This window comes from Octodon degus, unplaced genomic scaffold, assembly GCF_000260255.1.
Source record: "Octodon degus isolate 3935 unplaced genomic scaffold, OctDeg1.0 scaffold00101, whole genome shotgun sequence".
In the NCBI taxonomy this organism is placed as follows: Eukaryota; Metazoa; Chordata; class Mammalia; order Rodentia; family Octodontidae; genus Octodon; species Octodon degus.
In genome coordinates, this window is record NW_004524677.1 from 7245648 (window position 1) to 7269468 (window position 23821).

The 23821-nt window shown below is 40.9% G+C and overlaps 2 protein-coding genes across 2 annotated transcripts in view; one reads left to right on the forward strand and one right to left on the reverse strand.

The window, feature by feature from the left end:
* Fga (fibrinogen alpha chain) overlaps positions 1-1080 on the forward strand; it is a 7733-nt gene extending 6653 nt beyond the window's left edge. The window contains exon 6 of the mRNA XM_004638705.2: positions 169-1080. Coding sequence (XP_004638762.2) covers positions 169-875 — 707 coding nt within the window. The 3' untranslated portion in view covers positions 876-1080. The remainder of the gene's footprint in view (positions 1-168) is intronic.
* A 7947-nt stretch (positions 1081-9027) lies between these two features.
* On the reverse strand, positions 9028-17837 carry Fgb (fibrinogen beta chain). Its single transcript, XM_004638706.3, has 8 exons — positions 17701-17837; positions 14177-14368; positions 13552-13735; positions 12377-12604; positions 11470-11583; positions 11022-11147; positions 10522-10807; positions 9028-9777 (listed from the first exon to the last, which is right to left on the reverse strand). Exons 1-8 carry the CDS (start codon positions 17773-17775, stop codon positions 9546-9548), a joined length of 1437 nt encoding a protein of 478 aa, XP_004638763.1. The 5' UTR covers positions 17776-17837; the 3' UTR covers positions 9028-9545.
* Positions 17838-23821: the final 5984 nt, after the last annotated feature.

A 23821-nucleotide genomic window follows, 5' to 3' on the forward strand; every position in this document is an offset into this window, starting at 1 on the left:
GAAGGAAGGAAGGAAGGAAGGAAGGAAGGAAGGAAGGAAGGAGGGAAGGAAGGATGAAAGGAAGGGAGGGAGGGAGGTAGGAAGGCAGTATTTGCCTTTCTAGATCTGCCTGTGTTTGTAAAGCTAAATGAGAGTAACTTCTTCCAACCAGCTTAATTTTTCTTTTAGACTGTGGTGATGTTCTCCAAACACATCCATCAGGTGCCCAGAGTGGCATTTTCAGTATCAAGCCTCCAGGATCCAGTAAGATTTTTTCTGTTTATTGCGATCAAGAGACCGCTTTGGGAGGATGGCTTTTGATCCAGCAGAGAGTGGATGGCTCACTGAATTTTAACCGGACCTGGCAAGACTACAAGAGAGGTTTCGGCAACCTGAATGGCAGAGGAGAAGGAGAGTTCTGGCTAGGCAATGACCGTCTCCACTTACTCACTCGGCAGGGCTCGGTGCTCAGGGTTGAGTTAGAGGACTGGGCCGGGAAGGGGGCGTTTGCAGAGTATCGCTTGCGGGTGGGCTCTGAGGCGGAAGGCTACGCCCTGGAGGTCTCCTCCTACCAGGGCACTGCTGGCGATGCCCTGATTGAGGGTTCTGCAGAAGAAGGGGCAGAGTACACGTCTCACAATGGCATGCAGTTCAGTACCTTTGACAAGGATGCAGACCAGTGGGAAGAGAACTGTGCTGAAATCTATGGAGGAGGCTGGTGGTACAACAATTGCCAGGCAGCCAATCTCAATGGCATCTACTACCCTGGAGGCACCTATGACCCCAGGGACAACAGCCCCTATGAGATCGAGAATGGGGTTGTCTGGAGTCCCTTTAAAGGAGCAGACTATTCCCTCAGAGTTGTTCGCATGAAAATAAGGCCAGTGGCAACCTAAGGGGTGATGCGGTGGCAGGGGGAGATTCAGTGTCTATCCTTCAGCAAAATGGAGAGAAAATGATGATACAAGGAGTCAAGAGTCTTGACAACCTACTGAAAGTTTTCCAGGTGCTATTTTATTATTCTTTGTACTGTAGCTAAATGAAACTGAGATATATCAGTGCTTTGAAAAATAAAGTACACAAGCATTTTGTACCTTTAAATAGCTCTGTGGGCTTTAAATTTTTTATAAACACATAGCGAAGACATACATTACGTCAGCAGGAAGGTATCAGATTAGAGGAGCTTCTGCCTGCTGCCCCGCAGGGTGGCCTTTTGAAACTTCTCTTCCCACAGCATCCAATGTCACCAATGTCATAGACCTATTACAAACAAAAGCTTGTTTTACATATTCTTAAATCTACATTTTATGTTAAAACTCATTGGGCTGAACAGTGACTGGCCTGTGCAGAGGAATTCATAATTTATAGTCTTTTCATCCCTCCTGTTAGTGAGCAAATCCAGGAAGGCAGGACAAGCATTCTCCTTGAGCAAAATAGAGATATGTTGTTCAAGTTTTCCAGTAGAGAATATAATGCAAACTCAGTTTTTATTTCAGCACATAAACATTTAAAATCTTCAAAAACTTGCAAATGTTCCAGAAACAGATTGAGCTTCTGCTGACAACCGTCCTAGCATTGATTTGACCTCCTTTTCTTCCCAGCCACAATCTATATTCTATGACACATTTATTGTTATTAAAAATAGATCATAGTTTGAAGGCACCTCACTAAATAGGATCTATACCATTTTCATAAATTCAGCATGCTTACATTGGTCATTATTTTATTGGGTCCAAGTCGTATGTGTAGCCTTGCTGGCCTTTGCTCCTGCCCCCAATACTTCATCCATATTGCTTTTAGCAACAATTACTTGCCATTGGCACTCTATGGTATTAAAATATCTCAGGTAATCTACACAGAACCCTGTTTCATATTGCTTTCTCCCAAGAAAGAAAGAAGGAAAGAAGGAAAGGAAGAAGGAAGGAAGGAAAAAAGAAGGAAGGAAGAAAAGCAGGGAAGTGAGAAAAGGTGGAAGAAAGAGGGATAGAAAGAGGGAAGGGCAGAAGGGAGGCAGGAGTGGAGGCAGGGAAGTGGGTTAGAGCAAGGGCTAGGCTAAGGACAGAGGGGAGATGAGCTTGCTAGGATCCTACAGGAAGTATTTCCCAGTTCCTTAGCTGGACTTGAAAACTGTTGATAGAGATGTAATATCTCCAAATCTTTGGACAATAGGATAAGAGTCTCTTGAAAATTTAAAGAAGCCTTATTTCTCTTAACATCGTGATTTGGGTCCTCTCTGTCCTGACCCAATTATGCTCACACATATGCTATGGGGAATTTGAGAAAATAGTTGCTTTTCAGAATGACATCCTGGGCAGCACCACAGGATGAGCCCAATTACAAATGGGTGGAGGTGATTGTTCCAAATATTTTGAAGATTTTGTGTTTATTATCAAAGGATTAAGTAAGCTTTCAGTTTAATAAACAATAGCCAACATTAGCTGGGTCATGATGGTGAGAGATAGTTTATTTGTGAGAAAAGGCACCAAAAATCTCTTTTCCACCTTACCTGGTCTTTATTCTGTTGTTTTATTTTCATTTGCCTGAAATTAATTATTAATTTGCCTCATTGTCTCTCCTTTCTGGGAAACTGGCTTTCACGTGGCTTTGGTAAGGTTATCCCTCCCTTACAATTCCTTTCCTTACATCAACAATGATTTTGTTACAAAATTTAATGGTCTACTTTCAAGGCTTTTCCTGCACTACTGTTTTCAGCATCTGCTACTATTCTGTCCCCCATTTACCTCTTAAATTTGTTTTAGTCTCTTAATTTCTGCTGGACTATAATCCTGTCTCAGCTTTTTAAGTCATGATTTTTTCTGAAACAGCTCCTTAAAGCAAGCATTTATCATGACAGTGGCATAAGCACTTATCTTTAACAAGGGAGACTAGGGTGGGCACACATAGCTTCAACAAGACAGAAACTGATGTCTTCCTCACAAAATACATCCTCTCTATCTCCAGGAAGCCACCAACCTCATTGTGATGGCTTCCATACTCTGGGATGTTCTCACTGTCCAAATATCACATCCTCTGACTGCCTGGAGAATGAATAAAAATCTTCTCTTTGTTTTCTGGGATATTCTGGGCTGTTCCATGTAGCACGTCTGCCAAAAACTTATTCACCACCTTGATCACGTGGGTGGATATAACTGCAAGAGTGGCTGGGACATGTCTGCTTTAGGCTTGGTGCAAGACTATGATTAAAATTCTGTTTTTTTGGTTTTTTTTTTTTTTTGTGTGTGTGGAACCGGGGACTGAACTCAGGCCCTTGCGCTTGCCAGAGAAGCGCATATTCCACTGAGCCATCTCCCTGGCCCTAAAATTTTGTTTTTAAGGGAAGAAGTCATTGAGGTCCCCAATTACTACTCTTGGCCATACCACGTTACTTCACCCTACAGGTGAGTCCCCTCTCTCTTGGGTTGACGTGACCATCTCATATCTTCAGTAGGCAAGCAGGTGAAAGATAGTACAGCTCACAGTTCTCAGCTCAGCAGATGAACTCTTTGACAGACTGGCCCATTTTCAGCCTCTACAATCATTCAATTATACTTCAATTACATTGCCTTTTTCGCTACACCTTGCTATATATTGACAGGAAGGGGCTGCTCCATCCCTTTAAGAACAGCTCAGGTAACACTGCTTCTGGGAGCCCTTCGCTCACATCTGCCGCAGGAAGACCTGAGTTGCTCCTGGAGGCCTCCTTACCTCCATCTGTACCTCGGAACTAACCCTTTTATGTTATTTGTGGTGTCATACTGTGAATTCCTTTAAGTCAGAGCTCCTTTATGTAAAATAGCCAGTGTTACATAAGAGTCTCTCCCCACTTTAAGATTATATAGACACATTTTAAATGATTTAAAACATATTTTTCATTTACATTTATATATTTAATATAGAATTTATTTTAATATGTTATGAAGAAAGTCTACTTTGGGATTTTGTTGTTGTTGCTCATTATCTCGGAGTCACTTATTAGAATAACAGTAAAGCATTTGTTGCCTATTGAATTGAAATTCCAATTGTATGTATTTTGTTTATTTTTAAAAAGCCTTTTATGTGTGTATCTGTCTGGTACAGGGTTTCAGGCAGTTTTAGATGCTCCTGTCTAACCCCCGCCCCATGCTGGGATCTCAGGCAGTGCCACCACATCCAGTCTCCGAGGCAGGCACAGCACGGGCCTGGCCTGGCGTGTGGTACCAGACACCGAGCCCGAGTCCTTGTGCTTGCCAGGCAGCCTCTTGCCAGGCGGAGCTATCTCCCAGGTCCTGACATTTCAATTTCAATGTACAAACTTTTCTATGGGACTCTAGATGGATAGTGTCTTCTATGAAACTTCGTCTTCACTCTTTTTAAAGCGTAGCTTTTTGGTGATTTTTTTTCCCCTTTTATCCTCTAGATTTTTTTGTTTTGATTTTTAGTCTAGAAAAGCTATAATTTTCATTTTCAATTTTTCCCCCAGGGTCTACATGGACAAGGCTTTCTTAATTTATAATTTGTTATCTTTTCAGGGAATTAGAGTAAGTCATCTCAAAGGAGGTATTGTCAAAACTTTTATGAATTATATTATTTAAAAATTATTCAGGCCCAGTCAGACGGCTCAGCGGATTAAAGCACCAGCTTAGGCAGAACACAGCTGCTGGGGGTTTGATCCGGGGCTCACTGAGGTGGGGATTGAGACTGGGTGTGGTGGCTCACATCTGTAATCCCAGTGCTTGGGAGGCTGAAAACAGGAAAATCACTACGAGTCTGATCTCCGTAGTAAGACCCTGTAGACCTTGCAAACCCTGTAACTACATACATAATTATTCCCTTTTAAATATTTTATTAATTTTATATTTTCTTTGTGGATGTATTTTTGTAAATATTCCATTGTCAAGAAAAGAATATTTATTCCTTTTTACAAAAAATTTTACTGTGACTTATTTATTTATTTATTTATTTATTTACTTTTGGGGCAGAACCAGGGATTGAACTCAGGCCCTTGCACTTGCCGGGCAAGCACTTATTCTACTGAGCTATCTCCCCAGCAAGAATTTATTTTTACATTTATTCTTAAATGTAAAAGTTATGATATTGAGGTGTGTACATCTCTGCCTGTATTTATGAATGCCTACATAATTTTTATATAGAGAATGACTTCACTCTGGTTTTGTGTATGTGTTTGATTTCTATGCTGAGGAACTATACAGAGGAACCAGTTCTGAGATACTCTATTTTCAATTTATAAGCTTTATTTATGGAGAAAAATCCATAATTGGTTGAGGATGAGTGCAGGAAGCCCTTCCAAGTTCTAAAAAGGAGTAGAATCACCAGTGGAAGAGATTCCAGTTAATTCTTGGGCAACGTCTGGACAGTCTGTCTTCCACTTCCAGGAGGTTAAAGCACCACTTCACAAACAGAACCCAAGAACCAGATGAGCTGTCCCAGCGCTGATCTGGGAAAAGCTGGGTCCCTGAGTTGGTGGCTGCCTGGCCATCCGCTTATTGCCGAAGTAAGCTATGGATTGCCACAGAGGACTCTGGAAAATATTTGCTAAGCTCACCTTTGCCTCTCTGATCCCCAACAGGGCTATGACCTCTAGGTTGCGCGCCCACCTAAACTGTTGCAAAACTTCCCTGAAATGCCTTCCTTGGAGAGATAAGGCACAACACAGCAAACAGTTGGCTGCGCTGGGTGAAGGACAGAAGGATATTCATTAAACTACCGTGAAATGTCTCCTAGGAGAGGGCATTTTCAAAATAAAATGTTAGGAGAAGTAAGAACTATAATTCAGTCAACAAAAAAGGTTATGTTCTTGCCACATCTTGGTTAAGAGAGGTAGATAAAAGGTGAGGTTGCTGCAGCTGGCAGATTCAGCTGTATGTAAAGGTGATGCTACACATTAAAAAAATCTGAAGTTATGCCTGAACAGTCATCTGACAGTGAGCGCAGTGGAGCGGGGACAATGTTTTGACCTTTGGAGACATGTTAACTCCAAGTCCCGCTTTGTATGTAGGCAATGGTCACCGATGAGAACAGTATTGGCGACTTTGAGAATGACTGCTTAAAATCCATCATGGTTGCCATTTGAATAAAAAAGAGCTAGGTAAGGAAAATAGCAGAAGCCTCAGTTAAATACAAAGGTAGCCTGTATCTGCAATTCCCAGATCCAGCCAGGGACCAGAAACTCTTGGGACATTGATTGAAAAACAGAAATTGTTTGGCTATTTCCATGTGAAACAAACTCTGATGTAATAAACCTAGATCAGCACCGGGAAATTTATATTAAAAAAAAAAAACAGTGTACAAGATGCTGAGTTTGTAATGATTAAGTGCAAAGATCATCTGATTCACTGGAGTCAGGCCTTAGGCCTTTGCTTCACGTGGGCGCTCCGTAATCAGCTCAGAACAACGATCTCTTATGCACTATGCTTAGCTGTTTCTCTTGGTTCCTAAATGCAGAGGAACTAGAAGTTTATGCCCCAAGCACAAAATCTTTATAGTTCACTGCTGCTTTCAGTTTTATTCATATAATAAGATATATTATGATCTCATGTCATATGATGGATTTAACCAATTAATTAGCTTTCAACTAATTTTTACATTATCTTCATGAAGAAATGGTTGAATAAATTTTTACAGGCTGTTTTCTATATTCTAACTGGATCAATCTTACTCTGTTCAAAATTGTGCTGGTTGGGACTGGTGAGACGGCTCAGTGGTCTAAAACACCTACTTGGAACAAGCTTGGCAAAGCACAGGGACCGCGGTTCAATTCCCCAGCACCACATGCCAGCCAGTCCCGCCCCCTGGTGGGCTGAGCTGGCCACACACACACACACACACACACACACACACACAAAATAAATAAATTAATTAAAAAAAAAATTGTGCTGGCTGAATGGGCAAAATCGAAAGTGTAGCATTTCTGTGAAATGATGCTTCAAGGGGCTTCACTTCAACGTTTCCTGTGACCCAGGGGGACTGTTTCTGCTCTCTTCACATTAACTACCAACTGACCCTAACGTTGGTGACTTTGGTGGCTCTTCTCTCTGGCATTACATCAAGGCCTAGGGACTCATTAGGTCTTGTATGTGTGCAAGAAGGGCTGAGCAAGGGTCTAATGATGGCCTCTCCCCAGTGCCCAGCAGCCCCAGGAAATTTTCCACTTTTGATGAGTTCTCTATAAAAACATGGACACCAAAATTTTGATAATCTTTTTGATAATCTAATTTTGATAATGGGTTTAACCATTCAATGTTTATAAATTGTGAAAATCAGTCTTTTTGACAAGCTAGTGGTGCTAAACTGAAAGCAGAATGAGAATTCATTAGTGAAGAACGGTGTATCCTAGTAACAGATTGATGGCCGTTGTTATTTGCTGACCAATGACACAAATTCCCTAAGTATTTCAGAAAGAATTCTGTGGGTGCCGGGAGTTAAAGGGAGTGTTGGAAATGAACAGCTTCTTGGGAATGTTGGGAGCACCGCTGTGCACAGTGCGAACATTGCACAGAGGGCCTGGCTATGGTGAGTAAAGGTGCAATAAACACAGGAGAGTAGATATCTTTTTGAGGCTCTAATTTCAGGGTTTTTTAGGATTAGACCCAGATGAGGGATTGCTCATGGGAATTCCATTTAAAATTTTTTTTTTCAGAACCAATATACTGTTTTCCATTGTGGCTTCGCTATTTTACATTCTCACCAACACCGTGCAAGGATATTTCATGGTTTCTAAACAGTCAAGTTAATTGAATAGGAAGAAAAGGAGTGGCAATTTCCAAGAGATATTTGACAAGCTAGTGGTGCTAAACTGAAAGCAGAATGAGAATTCATTACTGAAGAAGGGTGTATCCTACTAACAGGCTGGGGAAAGGGAATTTTTAGTGAGTATAAAGCTACAGTTACAGTTTTGAGTAGAATCTAGAAACTTTGCAATATGGTGCCCATGGAGAATGCAATAGTCTGAACCTAAAAATTTGTGAAGGGCTTAATCTCATGTCAGATGTTCTTGCCACAAGCCAGCCAAGCAAAACAAAGCAAGGAGACACTAGAAAGCTTTTGGAGATTATGAATGTGCTCAACACCTTGATCACAGTGGTGGCCGCACATGTGCAGGTATGTGTGCAAACTCATCAAATTATAATGTTAAACAGGGGTGGTGGGTTTAGTTCTTTGTCTGGCAGTGCTGAGCACCAAATTGCATTTTTGACTCGTTTTATAGATCAACCAATCCACAATAAAGCTGCTGGAAATTTTTAAAAAGATCTAACCTGTCCTGGAATGGAGGAAACCCATTGTGACAGTGCAAGTAAATGGTGAAGGGGCAAGAGATGGTACTGGAACCAAGAGTACATAGCCCACTTTAGCCCCACCCTGGGAACTTTGATTTAAGGAATTTGGACATCAATAGCAAAGAACTAACATTTAGCAGGAAAGTGACTTGGTTGGATGTTTCTGTTTTACTTTTCTTTTCTTTCTTTTTTGTTTTTTTCCCTCAGGCAACATAAGAGATGACAGACGGAACTCAGGAACTCAGGCCACTGGGGACAGAACTTGTGACAAGGAAACCCGGTAAAATTTGGAGTTGATTTAAAAAATCGGAGTTGATGAGGAATTATGAGAGCAGCAGCGGTCTCAAGAGAGCAACCAATCACCTCTGTCTAGTTGCAGAGACTAAGAGGATGGCTTCAGGACACATAGCTCCGCGAGGACAGAGGAGCATTGGAGCTGCCAGGAAGGCACGTTGGGGTGATTAACCCAGTTCACAGGAGCACATAGGAGGAGCAGGCGATCACTCCTACTGCAGTTCTAGTGTGACTGCAAGAGGGAAAACCCCTGGTTTCCATGGTGACATGCAAATGTGCCTCCAATTCACCATTTTCCTTAGAAAGGAGTGGCCTAGACTTGATCCTGAGCACCCTCTTGGAAGTTCTGATCCTGGTCCTCAATTTTAACTGTAAACATCCAGTTCTAGATTCCTAGTGGCTTAAAGTTGCAAACGTTTTCCTGTCCCATGAGATCAAAGCTTGTCTCATTGGCTGATAGAATCACAAAGTGAGAAAACAATTCAGTCCAACAGAGAACACTTTAATCAATTCATACATCTGCTTGAAAGTTTTCTATGACAGATCTTACATAAATAAATAGGGTTTGAAAGTATACTTTTAAACAAAAGATTTCAGTTTGCCTCAACATTTTTCTACAAGGATATATTATCCCTGTTCTAATGTGAAATTCTTGCAGTCAGCTGGAATCAGCTAACTTCAGCTACCATTGTCCTTTCAGTGGCTTCTTTTCTACTGGGGATTGTACTTGGGACTTTGTCTTGCCACGCAGGTATTGATGCCACTGAGCTAAATCTCCAGCCTTTAGTGACCTCTTGGTAAGTAAGATAAATGAAGAATACAAAAGCAAATTGTGTGCCATTTTTAATGTCATTTATCCTACCCCCCTTTTCCCCAGAAAGTCAAACTTAAAGTAGTTTGGGAGTTTTAGAGGGATATATTGTATGAAAGATAATTCTCTTAACATAATGTAAAAAAAAGTTGTCACATACAGAAGAACAAAAATCTACACTTGGAAAACTATTGCTGTGGAAAGAAGGGTCTGATCTTCATCGACATCTTTTTCATTGAGTACCAAGACCCCTTCCAGTTCATCCACACGACGCCATCGTCTGTGCCGTGCTTCGCCATGTCCCAGCTGTACTGTCCACCCCAGTAATATCTGCCATTGGGGTTGGCTGCATGGCACCGGTTATACCACCATCCGCCACCATCCTCTTTAGAGCACTGCTTCTTGGGGTCTGCATTCACCCTGAAAGAAAACATGTTTGGGGGTATTAGAAACAGAACGACAGTGGTGACATGAATTCTTCGTGTAGTGCCCACAGAGGAATGGCATCCTCAGTTGGGTGTGGTGCCCTTTCCCTTAGGTGCCATATGTGAAGTGCTGCTGCTACACCAAGGCCTTCTCTGCCCAATAGCAAATAAAGGGGGAGGGAGGCTTGCTTTAGTATTACAGATCCTTGGAAAACACAGCGAAGGCTTTCATGTGCACGTTAGCATGTAGATGCATAGCTATGCTTCTAAGTAGTTATAACTCAGAAAGTGACTTGCTATAATTCAAGTTCTACTTCTTTGAAATTAGGTGATTTAGATAAACGACACAATCTCTTTCCCCTCACATTTTGTTTTGGTGCTTACTAGCTCTCGGGAATAATGAGTTTCATTTTGGCAATCTGTACATCCACCGAACACACTTTGACCGTTCTCCATCACTGCACTCATTCCACCCTCCCTCCAATGCCACAGTTTTCGAGGTGAGGGTGTTCACTGTGTGTATAATGTGTTAATCTGTCTAAATCTCCCCTGAGAAATGACAACAGTGATGTCTACCTTATACATAGTCAAAATGTATTCAAGTGAAACATAAAGCATAGAGTACAACTGCTGATAGTCAGTGACCCAGTAATGAAGTCTGTTAGCAGCACTGGCTCTTAGGAATGGTGCCGAGGAATCGCATCAGCGAGACTTAAACCAAGGGCAGGGAAGCACGTACCAGCCGTCGTTGTCTCTGTCGTAGGTGCTGAAGAACATGCCGTTGTGAATGGTCATGGTCCTGTTTTCTCCCGACAGCTGGGAAGCCCCCTCTATCAGAGCATTGCCAGCCGTGCCTCGATATTTGCTCAGTGAGATTTGGTACTTGTTCGCCTCGTTCTGCACTGTGAATCCTCCATATTGCGCCTTGACTTTGTCACCTTTCCAGTCTTCCATTTCAATTAAAAGCTCGGTGGGCCCCATCCTGGTAAGCTGGCTGATCTTATCATTTCCAAGCCAATACTCACCTGAAAGAAAAATAGAATAAAATCTTACCCAAAGCCAAATCTTTATAAGCTCAAATCTGCTTTTCTCTCCTCCTTTCTTGCTCATCTTTATGTTTCCACTGCCCTTCACTGTTCAAAACCTAAAACCTGACTCCTGACACTGTGCTTTTTCTTTTGAACAGAAAGAAGTCCCATGTTAAACACAGCGATTTCACTTCATGCTTCCAGTGTTTACCTGGGAGGCCACAGTACTTCTTCCCTTCGGCGCTGGTTGCAATATTTCCAAATCCTTGTTTATACAGGGCCCACTTTCTGCCGAAGTCAACACTACCGTCTTGACGGTTTTGAATTACTGTCCACCCTTTGTTTGACAGAAAGAAAAGCAGCAGAAGTTAACCAATAACAAGTAACATCACTTTGAAGGGAACATCTGAATGCCTTGCCCATCGATGTGTTTTATTTCTACTCATATACTTTCCTCCAACATAGACATAAAGAGGAAATGGTCAGTGATGCTTTTGAACTCTTTGAAAATAATAAATGCTTTATCTTGCACCCATCATGGGTTGTAGGTATTTTTAAGCACGAAATACTAGACTGAATAGTGCATGTCCGGCTGTGTCAGAGCAAGGCCTTGTTTCCTGGCGTCCAAGCCTACACGAGCGAGCCGCACCGGCCCTTACCTCCGCTCTCCGTGGTCATGTCGCAGTACACCCTGTACGGTGTGGTGGAGCTGTCTGGCTGAATGAGGTACATTTCGGACGTTTCTCCTCCTTTCCTAATGATTTCCTCGCATTCTGCAAGCACAAGACAACGTGCTACGTTCAGTGCTCAGCAACCTAATTACTCGACCGTTAACCCCGGTTCTTGCAGCTGCTCATGCAAGTTATGGAGGACTGTTTTATTACGGACATTTCAGAATATTAGAGAAACTGGACTTTCCTTTTACTGAAAATTGAACTGAACTTTGAGGGATTCTATCTGCCCAGAAAAAAAAAAAGAAAGAAAGAAAGAAAGAAAGAAAGAAAGAAAGAAAGAAAGAAAGAAACCCTTTCCATCTTCTTGTTCCCTGGCACGCTCACAGACAGAAGCAAGAGGGTGGGGAGATCCCCACCTCCTTCCGTGGCCCTGCCATCTGTTCCTCCTCAGTCTTCTGACATGTACCAACCCCTCCCTGAAAACTCCCCCAGCGACACTGTCCGTCCTGATGAGCCGCACATGGTAAAGGCATCTTCCCAAGGCCGAATACAACGTTCTGCAAGTAACCTCGCAACATGCTGCAACCTTATGCTCTTTGGGAAAACCTGCTTACTTATTTTTTTTTTTGAAAATTTATTTATTTTGTGTGTGTGTGTGTGTGTGTGTGTGTGTGTGTGTGTGTCCAGCTCAGCCCACCAGGGGTCGGGGCTGGCTGGCATGTGGTGCTGGGGGATTGAACCACGGTCCCTGTGCTTTGCTAAGCTTGTTCTAAGTACGTGCTTTAGACCACTGAGCCATCTCACCAGCCCCTGTACTTATTTTTTAGCCTCCTGTTTTTAGGGAGTGTTTTCTTCTGGATCCCTACAGAAGTGCCGATAGTTGGTTGGTTACCTTTGCCGGACACTACAGGAATATTGCAGCTGACGGTGCACGGCGTGCCACAGTATTCCATTTGGGCTGCAACGTCAGATTCTAGTTTCTGTATTTTGCTTCTCAGGTTTTCCAGGATTGAGCGGAGCACACGAAGATTAGCTGGAATGTTAGTGCTCACAGTCTCATCTATGTATATTCTGTGGTTTTCTAGTTCTGAGGTATATTCATTTATAACATTTTCATTATCTGGAAAAATGAAATTATGGAAAAATTGTCAGTATTTTGAACCTCAGAAATACTAAATGTGTTCAACTACATAATAGCGAATTTGATCTTCTAATAATATATGAATAGACATTGAGTTTGACATAGCTATAAATCAAGCAACTATGAAGTATGGTATTTAGAAATCATTTAACCCATGGCATACAGAAATTAAGACAGCCCAATGACCACACCAGTAATTTACTATAAATCTAAAGACAACATCCAACCATAAATATAACTGATTATTTCTTTGATGAAGAGAAAATAGTACATGAGATTGCCATCTCTCACACTCAACATCACATGGAGTGGATATATCTGATTCGCTCAGTGATGCCAAAACTTTTAGAGCTTTCAGTCATAACAGACAGCCTGTTACAGCATGAGAGCCATACATTTGCCATCACTGATTTATACAGAACTTGAAATTTACAAGGGAGATTTCACGATTCCTTTGGAAAACATAGAAAGTTATCCACAGTGAAGCCTCTCATAGTAGCTGACTCCTAATTGCCACGTCAATGACCCCGAGCACCTAGATTAAAGATTAAAGATTCACAGGCCAGAATCACTCACAACTCAGCTCTATATACTGTGGATTATTTTCATATATTCAAAACCTATAAATGCTTAATTTGTCCTTTGTGAAAACTGCCTTCTGAGTCACAAGACAAATTTCATATGGGCAAAAAAGAAGGAAGCTGAGTGAAATTTTTCATAGGGTAATACTGGAATCATGTTTATCTGGCCAACTTCAGGTGAAGGTGCCAAGGGAAGGACCTCATAGTAACCGGGCACTTTCAGAAAGTAGTGTCAATGCAGTTGAGGTCAACCTAGAAATGGAATTCTTATAACCACGCATTTTGCACAGCAAATAGATCTGATGTCACTATTGAGAATCAAATGGAAAACACAAAGACATTTACTTTTCAGTTGTTCCTGCCGCTTTTGCCACATGTCTCTTAACAGAGTCACATACTGGTAGTTGGAAGAAGAGGTCTGGGACACAGACTCCACATTGTTGTTCAGCTCAGCGACACTGTTTTTGATGGGTTTCTCCTGACTTAGCAATGCCTCTTGCAGCTGACATCCCGTGGGACACAGCACCCCCTGCAAGTGAAGCGGCAGCACGGGTTAGAGGAGGGACCTGGTCCTGGAAATCTGTTAAAATGGTGCATAGTCAAGACAATGCTTTCATCAGTCAATATAGAAACTTATTACTTGATTCTCCTTATGGAAAAAGAGACACTTCATGATTATCCTCATGTCTGATAACTATTAAGAGTGATCCTAACCATGAAATATAATCGGGCTATGAAAAATTTTGCCTACCTTACAAAAGGTGTAGGCAAAATACAAAACAAAGACAATATCCATATGTTCTAATTTATTCTCTAGAGCACAGAGCAAACAACACAAGAAAGAAGCCTAAGCCAAGGCTCCATTACCTGCATTACTGGAATTTTAATTCCAAGCTTAGCAAACACCAACTGTAATGCAGGTTGGTGGCACATCAGGCTTTCTCAGCATAGAACCCTCCAGGGCACCTACCAGGTCTGGGTCAGCGTGAAGACAGCCTCCTGCGTCGGGGGCTTTTCTTTCCACTTTCTTTTGGCTGGCAAGTGCTTTGGCTGGGCGGGCCCGATAGCCACCTCCACTGATGGGAGGTGGGGCAGGTCTCAGGCTAGGAGCCTCTTCCCTCCTCTTGTCAAGGGGTCGATGACCACGGGCATCCGGGAGCACCTACAGGGAGCCAGACAGAAATGCAGAGTGCTGTAGAAGACATAGGGTGCAATTACTTCAGCGCCCTTGTTTTATAGCTGAGGTAGTTGCAAGCCGACCATATGCTCAAGGTCCACCCACTGGCTGTTTGTTGATGTTGCCTAGCAAAGCTCTTTCTGTGTCCTTCGGTATCAGGTGAGACAGCAACTGCACATAAAGTTAGTGTGCCTTGGAAATGGTTTCTTTTATTCATTTTAATGAGAAAATAAAAAATAGCAATGGAACAGTTTCAAAACAGGTTAGTAGGACAGTTATAATAATACATTGCTAGTTATTGTCTTCATAGCAGTTATTCACAGGACAAGATGCAGACGTGATATCTTGTCTAAACAATACTAGTACAAACCTTCCTTCTCAATGAACTAAGAGAAAGTCGCTGTATACCTACCCTAGCTATTTTGTATATGCATATATTTTTTTCACTATAAAATGGTCCTTTGTTTATATCCCCCTTTTTTGTTTTGTTTTGTTTTGTCAGAGATGAGTATTCCATTGCTGTTAGAGAAGCTGTATTTGGAGAAGTCTTTAAAGGACTTTTTTATACTTGATGCCAGTTCAGATATTGTAGGTACTTGAATTCAGCAAAATAACCCAATGTAGTCCAGGACTATAAGGAAGTGTTAGGAGGCCTGAACCCAAACACTAGATTTTAAGCAGACAAGACCTCAGACTCTTGTAACTTAAGCAATGGCGTCTGCAAAATTGTCAGGAATCTGTACTGACAAGAAGAAGGTATATTCCCCAGCCTCTTGGATTTGTAAATTCTTATAACTGTCACTAATTGTTTCCCTACCTTCAATTTTTATGAAATGATAATTAGACTAACTCATACATAGTCAGGTTTAAGAGATAATAAAGATTTCCTTAAACTGAAATTTTTATTTGAAGTTTGTTGAAAACAAGATAATCTTTGAAGTATACTCTGGAATGAGACTGCTTGAGCCCCACATTTAGAGGCCATGAGACCTTGGGCAGGCTGTCTGTTCCCTTTTGGGATAAGGATGTCATAGCTCGCATCTGGCTTCTGAACCTCCTGCAAGAGCTAAGTGACTTCCATAGGACACCCTTGTAGCAGCACCTGAGGTAGTCAGTGGTCGTGATTTCTATCGGAGTCATACATAACCAATACCATTGTTTAAGTGACGTCTCCATTATCAATGCCACTTTCAAAAATGTTATTTAGGTTTATTGGTGCAGTGGAGGTATATACAGCAATGTCATTAATCATCGGGAGCTTGCACCTGTACATGCTGCACCTTGATTGACCCCTACCCCCACTTCAGCTCATCCTCGCCTGCTTATTTGCAAAGTTTGGTTTCCATTTTACCCTTCTTTTCTCATTTTTCCTGTTCCCCTTCCTTCTGTCCCCCTCCCCCTTTTGCTTTTTGAGCAATTTCTGTTAGCTCCACTTTTCTTCTTCTATCCAACCAATGAAATTATTGATTAAATCATTCTCTTGAAATTTCTTACATAATTTTTGTCAAACATAAAATATGTAAATGATTTTGTCTGATATAAAATGATTTTGTCATATGTAACATAATTCTTAATGTTTTTATGTTGTAAATAAAAGTATTTGCTAACTTTAAAATATTACATTAATAGGTCATGAAGTGGAAACTATGCAAGGCAGTATAAAAGTTTTGATTTGGACTAAAAATTTTATTACATTTTTTTCAGTAGTCATACCAGTAGGACCTTTAATTACAAATTAATAAGCAAAACTTCAGCAGTAATTGAGCTTGCTCACATAATAGTAAGTCTAAAAGTCATCTAATAAATTGTATTTGGAATTTTATTGTCATTTATTCACTCAATTATTGTATCAACTAAAATTTATTGGAGTAGTTCTAGGACTGAAAGCCAAACCAATTTGCTCTGGATGCCCCTGCCTGGCCACTGAACTGCACACACACATGCACGCACCCACACCCACACCCACACTCACACCCACACCCACACTCACACATACATTAATGCATGAAGATTTGGAAGAAGTACACGCTTCAAATATAAGACATTGCCTGAAATAGAGATACTCAGATTTTATGGAATATGATTCTACTATATGTGTCAAATAACATTATAAGGAAAAAAAACATTTTCTCTTTGTTTTAGAGTAGTATTAGCGATATAGCACTGATGGTCTCGGTTTACCAGAGAAAAGAACATGTAAAGTATTTGAAGAATTTATAGGGGTCCTCTATTTAGGTTTATGAAGATAATTGATTAAGATAAGTAAAACTCAGAAAATCCATTTTGGAGCTGCAACTATTGCACTGATTCTAGGAGGACTGGTGAGTAAAGACGCGAAATTACCTTGCAAAGTACATCATAAAAATTTAGTCTTACATGTGTTTTACATTTTTCATGTAATGTCATTAATCAGACGATTACCTTTTTATATATGCAATCAGATAATAGAAGTAGGTTCTCCCCTCAAAATCAGCAAATTACCCCAAATGATTCTTGCCGTTAGGTATTACTTGAAATTCCTACCTCTAATATGACGATAATACGTTATGCACAAGAAACTGAATCATACATTTAAAAATAAAGTTAAAGGTATTTAAACATTCCTTTTCCTAAATGCATTTATATATTTTCATTAAGATCAAAGCAATAGTAAAAAAAAAGAAGGTAGAGATAACGTTTGAGAAAAAACAGTTCTCAAATGAAAATAGACTGAGTTGCTTTATAAGCATTAATAATAAGTACCATCTCTAATTTAAATTTTCTCACTTAAATAAAAGAATATTTCACTTTCTGTTGTTACACTTAACTTAGTTTGGTATTAAACTTAGATTATAATTCTTAATCGTAAGCAGTGAGTAATATCAACAGCTATATATTAGCCCCTTTCATCAAAGAACCATCTGCCTGCCCTAAATTTCTTCCTTTAGAATGCAGGCTACTATGTTGTAGCTTTTTATATTTTTGGATTTTACTTGTATAACTGCAAAGAATTTTTTGCTATCACTAAGTAAAAATCATGGTATTTAGGATGAAAACTAACAATAGCAAAAAATGAAACATTACGTCAGCTAAGTCATCTTCAACCTGGGAAAATAAAGGTAATAAACCAGGAAACAAGAAATCATTTCACTTTTACACATGAAATGAAGCACCACATGGTATTCCTTAAGCAAAACACATGCTGGAGATAAACAGCCCAGCTTTATAATCTGAGTAAATTCTACCTTCACTTAAACAACTCTTCTCATAAGATTATGGTTCCATTCTATCTAATAGTAACAATATTAGTAATAAAGTAGTAGTATTTTTCAGGTCACCTCATCATCGTAGTCATCGGTGGCTTGAGACCTAACTGAGAAAACACACAGTAGAAGCAATAATAGATGTTTCATGGTTTTCAATTGCTGGAGCTCCCAAGAAATCGCCCTTTGCCTTGAGACTCAGGGATTTTGCACGCTATATATGCTTCGGTCCCCAGTAGGCAGGACCTCGCAGATGCCTACCTTCCCTCAGCTAATATTTAATTTTGTAGCTCGCTTGTTAGCTAACCCACTTTATCACTTAAGCAACATCTTCCCAGCAGGACTTATTTGCTTGTCATGTGACTGTTCTTCACTGCCGGCCTGATTTAGAGACTCTAAAGTACTTCAATGCATTTAATCGAACAAATGATGGGAAATTCAAACCTTCCTACAGGAAATGAGTGTCATACTTCTCGTATGTTAGTGTGGATGCCACAGAAAGAATGTTTGGGGAAATAAAGAAATTTGTGTGCAAGCTGCAAATTTTGATCCACTCAGCAGGCACTGACTAAATTATGAACTCACCCAGCATATGCCATGCGTGCTTGCATCTCCAGGAAGTCCTGTAACTCAGTTTTATAAAGGTTATTAAAGTGAAGAGTAATAGTATACCAAATGTGTATTTCTGTTCAGACATTAATCAGAATAACAAAGGAAATAATTCATGCCTTGTACTGTGGGAGATAAACAGAAAGAAAATGTTTAGATTTTCTCTCTCTCTCCTGTCTCTCCCTTTCTGACTCTCTTGTTCTCTCTTTTTTCCTCTCTTTTACCCTAACTAGCTCTCTTATTTTGTCCTTTAGTAATATAAATTAAATTTATAAAACTTCTAAACATTATTAAAATAGCCAATATATTGTGGATTGCCTGATCAAAATTATCATTACAGTGTTACTAAGTTAATGTCCTATTTCATTATTATACTATGCATTTTATTTTATACCTTATTGATTATAAGCTTGCTATTTTAACAGTGGGGAAAATTCCTTCCTATGAGTCTTCCTACATCTGTTCAGTTAATATTCTTACACACTAAGTGTGTCTCATTTTGTCATTTCCCTTAAGGCACCAAAGATTCTTTTGTATTTCTTCATTTGCTTATTGCAATCTTGTAGGATTAAAAATTGCTATGTGAATCAAAAGAAAATTGAAGTCAATAACTAAATCAGTAATTGTGTTGAGTACAGACTGTGAAACATTTTCACTGAACTTTAAAAATGTTTTTATTAGAAAGTAACAAGTTATCTGAGTTGGATCAGAAGAGTGATTTTTAAATATTGCTTTATAAAACAATCTGCGGGTAGTGCAGGATACTTAATTTCTTTCTTCTCATGGCAATATAAATAACATCTGGAATTCTCTTACTTCAGATTTACAGAAGAAAATATGGAATTTAAATTGTTCAGTATTTGTACAACTGAGCAAATTGTGTACATCAACTTTTTAAGTTTTATTTTTTCTTAAAAGATTAGTCAATATTAAAAAAAAAAGATTAGCCATTCTGACCGAAAAACCAAATACATATGTGTTCATTAAAGTAAGATATCTGAATGTTTTCTTTAGGCTGGTGAAATAGGTCAGTGGACTAAGCGCCTGCTTTGGCATGTGCAGGGACCAGGGTTCGATCCCTGTCCTGCATGCCGCACCTCCCCAACCCCTGTGGTATGCTGAGCCAGGGACTGAGTCGGGGCACAGTGGCACAGGCCTGTAATCTCAGTGCTGGGAAGGTTGAAAAAAGCAGGATCACTAGGAGTCTCAGCTGCATAGTGCGACCCTGTACCACACACATAAGTGAAAAAAGAAAGAAAGAATACTTTCTTTAAAAACATAAATGAGAAAATGTTGATATCTGTTTTATTTTATCTATCTATCTATCTATCTATCTATCTATCTATCTATCTATCTTGTATTTTAGGGAAGGGTCTACAGGGTGTTCAGGGTCTCACTACTAGATCGGACTCATAGTGATCTGCCTGCTTGCAGCCTCCCAAGAGCTGGGATTACAGGCGCACACCACCATGCCCAGTCTGATGTTGATAATCTGGACAGGATTTTACTTCAGTGATTTACAGATTCTTGCTAATTTAAAAAAAAGCTCTTTCTGTTATGAATATTAATAAGGCATTCTTTTTTCTCTTGATGTGATGCACCATTACTTCCCAATCAGTGAGGTTTATCAACCAGCGATACTTAGTGACTGCCAACTCCCACAAGTCTGGGTGCTGCTTTTAGTTTTTTCTTGCAAAAGCTTCAACAGTATAGTGAAAGCCCTGTGACACCACCTGTTCCTTCCGCTCTGTGTTCTTACTATTGTAGGAAGAAGGTGGGTGAAAGCCAGAACTCACTTCCCGGTAGAGCCGGTACTTAGCCTTCCCACTAGGACTGGATGGCGGGGTGTGCTAGGCGTCAGGACCGCTTCCGTGAAGCGGGCAGATGTGGTAAGCACCCAGTGAGCTACTGTAGCTTGGAGGCGGGAGCGGGCTCCTACCTGCCCCACGTGCCACGCCCTGGTGACTTATCTTACTCAGTTCTTGAAGGCACTAAGATCTACTGATGATGCCCCTGAGGCTCGGGAAGGTGCGTCAGTCTGTCTTCCGCACTGGACGCGAGTCTGTCTGACCCGATAGCCCTCCCGCGTTCTGTGTGCATTTCAGCACAACGCTCCATGGAATGTACACATGGTGAGCCCGCTGCCTGCACCTTCCCCTTCTTCATTGTGGCTACTCTTTTGAGCCAGCACAACATCGTGACACTACAGTGTCTCAGACTGGTGCTCGCATTCACTGTCCTCGCAGTCACTTGCGCTTCATGCGCCTGTGGGCGTCCTTGTGGCTCTTCATGCCTGTGTGAGAAGCATCCAGTACCTTAGCAATGGATTTCTTTAATTCTAATTTCTGTTTGATTTCCTCTATAAAGTGATATTCACTTAGATTATGTCTCTAGAGTGCATAATATTAGAAAATAGGCGATCATGATTTCAAAGGGAGGAAATGGATTTGCAGAGATTCGACTTATTAAATCCCTTAAATCATTCAGGGTGTCAGTGCCATTGGTGGAGGGGAAAGGGAGTACTGTTTGTTCCCTTACGTTTTGAGGTCAACAGTGCAGTGCTCTTCGTATTAGCTGATGCTGTTACACAAGTCAAGGGCAGTAAATCAGTGACAGAGAAATCAGAAATAATCTGCCTTGCCCAGTAGCTTACTGGCATGAAAGGCAAAGACCTGTGGGCATTTAAAGTCAATATAGTTGATGTTGCTGCTTTTACAATTCATAGCAGGCCTGGTCTACAGAGAACAAGGCAATCAGGGCTTAGTGACTTTATAGAGAGCCTCCGTTTTGGCTGGGAGGGTGGTGAGGGCAGGACATCGGTGAATAGGACAGACAAGGGCCTTGCATGGGTGAAAGTTTATGTCTGGAAGGAAAGACAGAAGTTAGAAACTAGTTGCAATTGCTTGTGCCTGGCATAGGACAAGGTGAGGCTCTGGCAACAGTCATGCGAGGGCCTAACTTCCTTTGAGGACAATAGGGGCTTGCAAGAAAGGGGGCTTTTAGGGTGGAAACTGGTGGTCTGTATGGACCATTCGTGGTCCACGGATGAGTTACATCTGTGCTTTATATCATGCACCTGGCATGTAGGACATGTTCCACATGCATGTGTTGAGCAAATCTATTGATGTATATGCAAGGGAGGGAATGAAATGGCTCTCTGATCTAAAGGGATAAACAGGTACAGGTTAGTCAATACAACACTAAGTCATTCTGAGCACGCAGCTTGGCAACCACTGGACAACAGTTTTGGAATCACTGTCTGAAGGAAAACTGACAGTGGAGAGTTGGAGGCTAGGTTGGGTGTGAGCTTTCTGAACAAGTCTGAGACTAGAGTAACAGTGACACCTGCAGTTGGTTAGCCACCCTCAGTAGGACAGCGCATGACACGGGAGAAGAGCAGGACTGTGCTGCTTCTTGTGGACAGACTCCCTCTGTGGACCTAGAAGGTGACAGGTTGTTTTTCTTATGAGAGCTGACCTGAGTGTTTGGCTGGGATCATTACATTTTCCTCTGTAACAAGATACAGATCGCAAGTGCTAGAGAAAGGACAAAGTGTTTATTGCTTTTGCATTCCAAGTCTAAACATCACAAGAGCTATAGTGTTCATTCTCTTGGACTGACCCCTATCACTCAAGAATGGGGCCTCTGAGTTCTTGTATTTCAGGCCCTGACCTCCCAGCACAGGTGACCAAAACAGGGGCAGATGTACTCCTGACTCTAGCTAACCCTACCCAACTGTCTCCCCCATTTGGTATTCCCAAAGGCAGGAAGAAGTGCATTGGGTCAAGTGGTCTGATATGATATCCATGGCAGAATTCTGGAAAGAAAAACCAATCATGTACAGTAACAGAATTTATCACAATTTCTACACTGTATCACTGGTTTTTCTGTCACCTCCACAAAGGTGAGACGTGATGGGCCCCCCACAGTACTTGCTTCCAGTAGACCTTCTATTAATTTAGGCAGAAATGGTCTCTAGGGATACCTAAATACATGTAAAGGAGATAACATATCTAGGGATCAGATGAGTTTTCTTATTTTTAATCATAAAGTGCACATTAGAAAGAAAATTTACATTTTCAAATAGTGTAATAAGTCATTTAAAAAGTCTTTACATGGTAAGTATATGGTACCAGCAATGAAACTCTGGAGGAAATGGAAACCTTTTATCAAGGAGCATTTCAGAATGGTCATTTTAAGAACCTTTCATCATTTCTTAACTTTTTCTGTACTACATTAGCAATGTTTTCTGTAAGATACCCAGGATTAGTCAAGGGATTAATGAAGTTTTATGAAATGTTATAGCATGTGAAGAAAGCAGGAGCCCTACAGAGAACACAGACTAGACATATGGAGAGTTCGGGTCAGAATAGCCACAGAGGTTGGTTTCTGGTATCATGAGGATTAGGGAAGGGGAAAAGGGCGAAAGCACTCCATCTCTGTGGGTGGAAAGGGTCGAGGCTTTGAAATGGGGAGGACACAGGCGGGGAAAGAGGGCAAGTGCAAGAGCTGAGGTACCGGATTTAAGGTCTTCCTTCAATCCCCTAATATTTCTTCAATATTTCAACTTGTTTTGCTAATACTTTGTGAACTAGGTCTTGGGAGGATGAAGGCAAAACTGCCTGCATGGAAGAGTTGGCCTCTTATATTTATGCATCCCTTTGCTTTTTTTATTATAATGTATAAATAGTTCTTATAATCCAGCTAGTACTTATGGAGCAATTGATCCCACTCACCATTGGTGGCATTTTACAAGTATTCTTTTTTTAACTTTATATTATTATTAGTATTTGTCATACATACTCTCCACATTCACCATAAGGAATCTGCACTTCTCCCTAACACATCTCGCGTCCTCGTTTCCCCTTGCCTTCCCCTGCCCCCCCCACAAGAACTTTGCTCCCCTTGTTTTCCTTCACTCTTTCCCCATTCTCTTCCTTCCCTTCCCCCTGCCCTTTCTCTTTTCCTCAGTTCGCTTCCCATTTGAACGTTTTCTTCCTACTTCCCAGTATCTGTTCTCTACTATTCTTATTCATCCTTGGATTTCTCCAGCAAGAGCACCAAGTGGTATCTAGGCTTGTGTGTCCACTTCATTTCACTTAAGCTGCGGGTTTCAGGAGGCGCTGGTTTTCCTACAAGCGATTCATCTTTGTCTGTCTTTATGACAGAGTAGGATTCTATCGTGTCTGTATTATTGTAGTATCACATTTTATCTCTCGTTCATCTTTTGATGGGTGTGTGGGCTTTTCCCAATAGTGAGAGATTATAAATTGTACTGCTATCAGCACAATGGACGTGCTTATATCACTGTGGTACGATGCTTTTAACTTTCAGGAGGAAACGCAGAAGGGGAACAGCTGAGTCCAAGGGAACCTCTGACTTTAAATGTTTGAGGAATCCCCATTCTGATTTCCACAGTTGCACCAGCTTACATTCCCACCAACAATGGAGATGGCTTCCTTTTTCCTCACGCCCTGCCAGGATTTGTTATGAGTGAACTTCCAGGTGGCAGCCATTCTTTCTGGAGTGAGGTGGCCTCTCAGTGCTATTTTTTTGTATGTCATTCTTTTTTCTTAAATTAATTTTA